We start from the raw sequence: 9648 nt of genomic DNA, 5'->3' as shown, positions 1-9648 counted from the left end.
CTCAGTGGCTGCTCCAGGCTGGTAGGGAGCCAACCCCTTTCCTGCTGCATGTCAGGCAGGGTTTGAAGCCTGGGGTTAGTGCTGGCTGCAAGCCGAGTGGGGAAGACAACAGCTTTTTGGATCATGTAGCAAATGCTCTGTGTGAGCAACTGTTGTTTCCAAACTCCCTTTTTCATTCTGTTATGCACCTAAAGGGGAAAAAAATAATCTCTGGTTTCTGAACAGGAGGTGACCAGAAGTAGAAAGCGGTGGAGCCAGAGCTGGACAGTGTCTCACAGGGAAGCAGTCACACACCCAGACAACTGGACAGTAGCAAACACCACGTTTTTAATGGATTTTTAGAATTAGCTCAGTGCAAACAATAACCGTGTGTATTTGACAGTCTTTGAAAAGTTAGTTAACGGCAGCAACAGCAAACACTTAAAAGAGGATACTGGCACAGTTTCTCCAGCCTTTTCTAGAAAGTCTTGAGTAGTTGTCATTGTAATGGGTGAAGAAAAACTGATGGATCTGATAATCTTAGGGAAATTCCAGAAAGGGTCCTTTTCCGTTTTTGTCCAACTAAAAGGTATCCCTTCTCTGGGAAACCCACCAGATGAGTGAGAATCATATAATCACAGAATGGTTTAGGTTGGAAGGGACCTTAAAGATCACCTAGTTCCATACCCTCTCTATGGGCAAGGACACCTCCCACTAGATCAGGTTGCTCAGGGCCCCATCCTACCTGTTCTTGCACACTTTCAGGAATGGGGCTTCCACAACTTCCCTGGGCAACTTGTTCCAGTGTCTCACCACCCTTATATTAGAGAATCTTCTCCTAATGTCTAACCTAAATCTCCCCTCTTTAAGTTTTGATCCATTACCCCTTGTCCTCTCACTACAAACCTTTGTAAAAAGCCCCTCCCCAGCCTTCCTGTAGCCCCTTCAGATACTTGGAGACTGCTGTGAGGTCTCCCAGGAGCCTTCTCCAGGCTGAACAGCCCCAACTGTCTCTCTGCCTGTCCTCGTAGAAGAAGTGCTCCAGCCCTCTCAGCATCTTCGCGGTCCTTGTCTGGACTTTCTTGATGAGCTTCATGTCCTTCTTTTGTTGGGGGCTCCAGAACTGGACACAGCACTCCAGGTGGGGTCTCACAAGAGCTGAGTAAAGGGCTTGACCTACTCCCTTGACCTACTGGCCAGGCTTCTTTTGATGCAGCCTAGGGCACAGTTGGATTTCTGGGCTCCAAGCACACATTGTTGGCTCCTGTTGACCTTCTTGTCCACCATCACTCTCAAGTCCTTCTTCATTTCCATGTTCTGATGCAGACTGGGGTCCCAGAATAATAGCTGCTGCAGAAACCTGCACCACACAGTTCAGGCCCAGAGCCCCGCATTTTAATTTCTAAGTAGATTCCTGATGAGAAAGCTTCTTAGATCTCTGAAATACTTAATGCACCATGCTTGCTGAATCTCCTGCCCTCCAGGATGTTATCCTCCAAGGCTGCATTTCTCTATCCTGACTATGGGATTTTACGCAAGGAAGAAGCTGCTGACAGCACTGACTGTTCAAAATACTGAGCTAAAAAGGTGTCCATATTGCTATAAATATGTATCTGAAAAAAGTCCAGGCTATGCTGAACCACCTGTGAGAAAGCTTGAGTATCTATTGATATAACGCACTCCACTCAACGCAGGAGGAACAGCAGAGCTCACATCCAGATGCTTGCAGAAATGGTGAAGTCTTTATACTGAAGAGCCCTACTGACTGTTTTATTAAGATCCTTTGAAAAACGGGTCATCCAGCAGAAATAGCTAAAATAGTACCTAGGAGAGATACAAAAGCTCACCACCAACATATGTAACACCTAACTCATCTACAGCAGTGACTGTTTCTGAACAAAGTACAATGAAAGTAATATATTTCTGGGCTAGTGATGTAGAGAAAAATCGACTCTAAGTTACTCTGACCAGGGTACAATACACTTAGCTAAATCTCAGCTACTATTGCAGAAAAATAGGAACTTCTACAGTATGATTCTTTTCATCCTTAGGTAGGTATCAAAAATAGTTCTAATAAACCACACTACAGAAGTACTTAGTTCCTTTCAATGGCCATAAAGAGAATCTAGATAACTAAATGTGACATATCTATCTAAAATTGTCAAACATCTATCCTGTCCATTTTCCAAGGCTTTACCATTGATGCAAGGACTTTTGATATGGGCCAAGCCATCATGTTCATTCTGCTGCAGAGCATTCCCATGTCCCAGAACACGTAAGAGCAGCAGTAGATTTTGGGAGCCTTGTGGCTCTAATGAATCTCTATGATTTTTTGAGTATGTTTCAGTCAACAGTCTGTGTATTAAGAACTTCAGAGTGAAAAAAATGGAATTTTTTAAACAACACAGCGCCACAACTAATGATGTGTCCATGGTTTCAAGGAAAATAGAGGCTAGTAACAGCAATACTATTAGGTGGTCTCCACCTCCTCCACTAATTCTAAGGGTTGTACCCTATGCTTTGCTAGCTAAACTTAAATAAAATTACACCCTTGGTCCAAGCCAGTTGTCTAGACTGCCTGTCTAGTACTTCCACAAGCATCTCTGAATTTCAATGTTTGTATACCTGTCTTCTGAAGAGCTAAAAATTAGGGGAGAAGAATTCCAACCAAAGTGGTGGTTAGTAACTGGTGGTCAAATGTAGCAGGAAGAGGGACCAAAGAATTACATCCAATATCTTACGATTACGCATTTTTAGTATTAATCTAGCTTCACCTTATTTTAGTCATTCAATATCCATTGCAACAGAGATGTCTACATAAGCTATCATGTAAGTGAAAAGAGAAAATGTAAGAGAATACATTACATGAGTAGGCAGCTCAAACATTTGACTTCAAGTAAAACTTAAATACACTGCATAAAGGCCAAACCTATAATTTCTGTATTAACTGGCTTTTGTCTTAAATTGCAAAATAACAACTTAGTCTTGAACTTGGCCACTCAGCACTTCAAAGAGAACGTCCCTTGGTCCCTCCATGTGCCCTTGCATGAAGAGGGAACTAACGCTTCCCACCAAAGTCAACAAGCAGTGCTGCTTGTCTCCAGTCTGAGGGATGGACTTAAGAACCTCTTCTGGCCAGCTGGTAAGAGATGAGTAAGAGAACAGCTCTGCCTCTACATGTGAGACTGCTGTTCCAGCTCTCCCTGGGAGCAACCCAGGAAAACATACCAAAGAGCCATCTCCCCTTTTCAAAGTCTACTAAAATTAACATTTCTCTTTATTTATTATTCATTTATTTGTATTTTTATACAAGAATCCTACCCACAGGTTTTGAGAGGCTGAATACATTCTTTTTGACACTGTACTAAACCAGATTAGAGTCTATTTTGAAGGCTCTTGTTTTGAAGTTCTCCCTCCATGCCTGCAGTTCTCCTGCAGCTTCACAGGTGCTATTGGGGGGAAGCGCAAAATCAAGAAACCTGTAGGTGCCTTCACCTCAGTGCCACCTCAGCTAATTCTCTCCCTGCATTACAGGGAAACATCACCATCAGGGCAATTTTCTTAAAATACTTTTTCTGGAGAAATTCCACAGTGGCTGCAGGTGCATGGATAGTTTGTGCACAGTGAATGCCTTAATGTTAAGTTTTGCAATGAAACCTTGGGATAATAGTGAAGTTATTGTCTCCTCATTGATCTGACTTCATCAGCAACCTCAGAGGAAAATAATTTGAGCCTGTCTCCTGCTACAGAAATACCCCATACACTTTCCTTTTATCAAAGACCACAGCAGGCACCGTGCCTGAGTTTGAGCTGTCAAAAAGGAAGATGTACATAAACTCTGCCAACTACTTTCTTCATATGCTACAACTTCTACCTAGTGCTGTTTTCTCACAAACAGCTGGGAAGCTCCTTTTTGGGCTGACAGTGATCAACCTTCACCATCCTCATAGCCAAATTAAATTAATCAGCAATAAACACCAGGCCCAGTTTTCCCCTGCTCATGAGCTAGGGGACCTCATTATTTTCAGAATATTCATTAGACTCTCCACTTACTCTAAAAATAGGAGTTTTTTTCACAGCCAAGGGACTAGTGGGCAGCAGATTCATGCATTTATCTGTTCCACAATACAAGACATGATAACTATGCATACTAAGACTATGCCTTCAAGACACAGTTACCATAAATAGACTCCACATTGTCAAAGCACTGGTTAACATTCACTAAAAGCAATTAACTAATTCATCTTCAGGGCAATCCTGTGAGCTAGGTAAAACTGATATAATTAATGCATGAGTAAAATGAGATTTAGGAGTTAAGTCAGTTGTCTGGGCAGAGGTCTTCACGGTCTAGTGGATTAGACATCTGTCTCTTCAACCAAAGAAGTTGAGTCTAATCCTTTTTCTGACATTGATTTGCTGTCTGACCTTATGGAAAGTCAATTAAGTTCTCTGCCTCAGCTGCCCTAGAGATAATGATACTTACCTTTCTGGTGACATGTGGGTCCTTGGAAAATGTACTAAACAAGACTTTTCTTGAATTTTTAAGGCCTATCAATGGAAAAGGTGAAACATTTAAGCTTCCTAGCTTTAATGTCCTTGCTGTCTTATCAAATTCCTTCTCCCAACATTGGAAATAGCTTGGGGGAAAGGAGGAATTTCTTAGGCTAAGATGCTGCTAGCCAAAAATGTGGCTGGCATTAGAACATTTCATCAGATGCTGTTTGACCAGCAAATTTATTAAGAGTTCGGGTCAGTGCCAGAACCACAACAGGAAGTTTATTTGAAGCTTGGCTGTGGAAGAAACCAGCATCCTTCCCATGCTACCACGAGGCAATGCACAGGCTGCCACAGCCAAACCCACCGGGCACCCCGTTCAAAGTGAGTGAGTCTATTGCACCATCTCCAGTTCCCTTGTACCTCCACATGAGATTTCTGCAGGATAATTTCTGTAGGTGGCCTTATCACTAGCAGGGATGCAAGCCTGGAGAGAGAGAACCTCACGGAGCAGATCCACCTGGTCGTGCCATCTCTGAGCACTGAGGAATTATATGTAAGAGTAGGACAACTAAAGCCTGCTCTGTTTAGTTCAGCAGATGCCATCCTTGAATTTCTGCCTTCTCGCCAGCATGGGTTTTCATGATGTGACATAGGGCACTAAGAAGTACTGTTTCTGTGGCTGGCATTTTAAATGCTTGGCAGATATCTAGGCTGGTGGTGTATGCATGTAAATTTATACCCTTTTTCCTGTATCTGACCTTGCTTTTAATTATTTCTACAAAATATTCTGTTGTTATATATATAACGCCTCATAAGCCCATAAAACCTCCCACAATTCTAACATAGCAAGAAACCAGTCAAATGGGACATAAGAATTCAATATTTCCCTTCATTTCTGGGAGCAAGATTAACATTCCTTCTCTTCAATATTGGAGGAAAACATTAGGGCTTTTTTCCCTTTTTCTTGCTAAATTATACCAAGTGCAGTGAACACTCCTGCAGCCAGAAAAATAAGCTGCTCCTGCCTGTGATGGTCGCTTCTTGGCATCCTTCCTGCTGCCAGTCTGCCCCTGAGCTAGCTGGTTGGTTTCACTGCCCTGCTCTCTCCACCCTCTGACCTGTCAGCACTCGTCCCCTCTCCACCCTCCCTGCTCTATTGATAATGTGTTTAACATTTACTTTGATGCTATTCCTTGAGGCTTTTCAAAGCCCTTCTTGGTACGCAGACCGTTAAGAAGAAACCCTTTGGGGAAAGACAGAGATGAAGGCTAAAGCAAAAAGGGCATGTGCTTGTGTATAAATACCCCTTTAGGCTTCGTCCTGCTGCAAAAGCTTGAAGATGACTTAATGCAAATCCATATTGCTGTAAACAGGGAATAAATATTTTATTTTCCTAAAATACATCTGGGCTAATTCAAGAAACCCTGACTTAGAGGCTGCTACTTGTGCAAACATCTGCATATTAAATCACAATACATTATTAATGAGCAGTCAGATCAGTAATACAGATATTCCCAAGGCTGAAACATTGTCTATAGCTTGTCCCTATATATTCACTTACTGCAGAGGCTACTGGTGTGGATGGACTAGCACAGGCCAAATGGCTTCCTTCATGTCTATACACCATGGAAGGGCTTAGCCTTGTAACAGATTATAAAACATAGTCTAAGATTGTATACTGAGTGTGACAAGGAGCATGGACTAAAACCATATTCAGCCTTCAGTATCTCTTATAAATGTTGGGTTTTCCCTGGGTTAAAACTACCTGTGTCCTAACAGCTGATTGATGTGTAACACATTTGGCCCAAGCAGAACATAAAATTGCATTCAGACAAACTGCTGGGTTTTTGTCAACACTATTGAAGACTGTACTCCTTCTAAAAGTTTGTAGCTTTTATAGTAATGTTACCTTCTGCACTTTCATGTTTGGTGTTTTTGTGTGTGTCTTACTATATGGAAAGCTGGAACCTGCACCTTACAGCACCTAATCTACTAACTCATTGAAGCATCCATTTAACTTTAAGGTTGAGCTTTAAGGTTGAGATCTCTTCTGCATCAGACTCTTCATTTAAATATGTATCTTTTAGTTTTATATTGCATAATTTTCAAGATTTCATAAAACTATCCAATGTATCATAGAATCACAGAATGGTTTGGACTAGAAGGGACCTTAAAGATCATCTAGTTCCAACACCAATGCATGGGCAGCGACACCTCCCACTAGACCAGGTTACTCAAAGACCCACCCAACCTGGCCTTGAACACTTCCAGGGATGAGGCATTCCAGGGATGAGAATATCCCAGTTCCACAATCTGCACTAGAGATCAACAGGTATGACTTCAGCTTTTTCCATCAGTAAAGACTATGTAATACCAGGAAGAACAACTTGCTTTTCTTTTTCGTTGTAATTCTTTGCAGTATCTTTTGTTTAACTCTGTATAGAAATAATGACACTTTCCTGAGAGGTGGTTTCCCATTTCTAAGTTTGGAATGAAATGGATGGTTTGCATGTAATTTTTTAAGTTGAGTGTAAAGTCAGATAGGCTTTGCTGTAAATTAATGTTGCTGAAGTAAACGGACACAGTTGAACCTGCAGTGGCCTTGGAAAATATTGGTGGCTATTTAGATGAAACTGGGTCTATCTGGATTGGAATTAGGCAGTGAAATCAGGTTCACTCAAGTTTGGTAATTTGGTAATCGTAAATGTAAATACTGTTTTTATTTCTTAGTATGATCACTAGAAGACAATGCCTAGCCAGGATTAAACCACGGCTAGTACAGACGAGAAGCAAAACTTAATCTTGCTAGGATTAGTGACTCTAAATTGATACGACTGAAAAAACATTGCAAAATGCTGACCTTAGGTGGCTTTGGGGACTAGCCTGGTAATTTTCACGTGTCTTTAGAGACACTGATTGCACCTGGAACCCCTGATTTGATTACTGAAATAAAAAAATGTCTACTGTAGTAGTCTCATCTGTACTTTAATTAGGAGCTTTGTATTTAAATATAACCATTTGATCCCCTGAGGTTATTTTTAAAGTAATCTTCTAGCAAGGCAGCAGTGGGGGGTGGATTAGAGGCTTGGAATTGAGGAAAAATTATCATTCAGGTTGTTTAGAATAATGTGTGCATATATACATGTGTATGCAACATCATGTAACAAGATACAGGACTAGATTTATCAAAGCCAAATGGAAAGACATTTCCTCTTTTAATATTCTAGATCTCTTTTAAAATCTGCAGTATAGAGATATTGCACTGCAGTCTGAGTCACATAAATACCACAAGAGCACATCAAGCTGATACTGTCCAATGAAAGCTCCATTTTTTTACAAATGTAAAACCAAGTTATGAACTTAGCTGTCTCCACCTACTGTTCCACCTAAGAGTGGCTGTTACTCTTGATGTGGATAAATAAGACATATCACCCATCAGCTGAGCTGAAAAGCAGCAGTGCCAGATAAAGTACACTCATGGAAAATGAGCAGCAGGATAGTGGCAGGGGTGACAGACTGGGGGTGCTAATGAGCAATGTTAAAAGGGGAGGGGGGCTAGGAAAGGTGAACAATTTCTACAAGATGTGGCTGAACACAAGGAGGCAGATAACAATGGATTTTTCCAGTTCTTATTTCAGAAGAGAACTTACAGCTTCCAAATTTTAATGGGCAAGCATGTGCATCCATGGGGAAATCTTCAAGCTGCATTGGACACTCAGCAGAGATGGTCAATCTGTGGGAAAGTAAAAAGAAAACACATAAGTTTTGGGTTTTTTTTCTGGTGCCTTCCCTTTAGGCCCAGTGCCGGCATGTGCAGGGCTCTGCTGGAAGGCAGCCTGGTTCCTTACCAAACTGTTGCCCAAACAGGCAAATATCTGCAAAGAAATCCGTAACACTCTACTACCAGAATGCAAAAGTACCCCTTCCTACCACAACAGGCACATGTAGCCATACTCCCCACCTATATACACTTACCACCTCATATGACCACACCAAAGTGAGTATTCTTGCCACAAGAACTTCCATCCAAAGGATCATAAAGAGTAAAAATCTGCACGTGTACAGATGGCACAGCATTCAGCCAGTCCTATTCAATACAACACAATGATGCCTTGCTGGGGCACTCCAGCTACATGAACAATAAATTGGGGGAAATAGCTCCATTCTCTGCCAACACACAGAAATTCTGGAGCTTTACCAATAGCTGGAAACGGCAAAATAAGCACAGAGAAATGCAACAGATTCAATGGCTTGAGTTCATATAATGAGGATGAGCTGGGAAACAGAGAGGGAAAAAGGCAAACTCTAAAGACCAATAGAAAATATGAAGCCAATACACTGTATGAAGCAGAAGGAAAAAAAAAAAATCCAGCTCAGAACAGAGATAATGTATCATTTGTTAAGAACAGGCAGAAAGTTTACAATACAGAAAACAAATTAGTGAGGCCTGAAATACCTGCCCTTAGGCAAAACGTTTTTTTTTGTAAAAAAAACTTTTTGTAAAAGAACTTTTATTTTTGTAAAAAAAAATATCTCAAAATCACTAAAATACAGAGTTGACTGCAGTAGGGGCTACCCTTGGGCACCAAAACCAGCAAAGCCACAGTCACTGAGGCATGAATTAAACAAGCTGGTTCTAGTACCATCCTGCCCAAAACTTTCATCCTTTTCATAAAAATCACTCTAACGTGTACTTGAAAGAAGCTACCATCTCTCCCACACATAATTATATTTTCTGTACCAAGTATTGCAAATGTAATCTTCTTGATAAATTCAGGAACCTTGCTCAAAGTGCCATAAGAAAGCCAGTGTGTTTTACTGCAGTCCATCTCCTGTCTCCATCTAACAACAGTTCAAGTATGTTGTTTCAAAGGATGCAGCTTGACAACATTTTAATACATATACTTGTATTTTGCAAACATCAAAGGAAGGATCTCTACATCCATCTTACCAAGACAGCAGCTATGGAATAAGAAACTGAAGGACAATTTAATGCAGAATTGTGAATAAGACCTTCTGTTTCACCTAATTGTCCTATCAATTGCATCTCTGGAAATAACCTTTGTGTGTAATGAGGAAGGCTGTAAACATGGAGAAGTGAAGATAAGGTGCACAGTGACTGTGACCTAGTGGAATTTAACTGAGTCCCTCCAGAAATTATTTTCACCTGTC

General features: G+C 41.1%; 1 protein-coding gene across 1 annotated transcript in view; it reads right to left on the bottom strand.

The window, feature by feature from the left end:
• GABRA5 (gamma-aminobutyric acid (GABA) A receptor, alpha 5) overlaps positions 1–9648 on the bottom strand; it is a 57382-nt gene that overhangs the window by 21921 nt on the left and 25813 nt on the right. The window contains exon 5 of the mRNA XM_009998785.1: positions 8127–8209. Within this exon, the coding sequence (XP_009997087.1) occupies positions 8127–8209 (83 nt within the window). The remainder of the gene's footprint in view (positions 1–8126; positions 8210–9648) is intronic.

The sequence above is a fragment of the Chaetura pelagica genome, unplaced genomic scaffold, assembly GCF_000747805.2.
Source record: "Chaetura pelagica isolate M959 unplaced genomic scaffold, ChaPel_1.0 scaffold120, whole genome shotgun sequence".
NCBI classification, from domain to species: Eukaryota; Metazoa; Chordata; class Aves; order Apodiformes; family Apodidae; genus Chaetura; species Chaetura pelagica.
The sequence above is the reverse complement of the archived record's forward strand: the minus strand, read 5'-3'. Positions and strand labels throughout refer to the sequence as shown.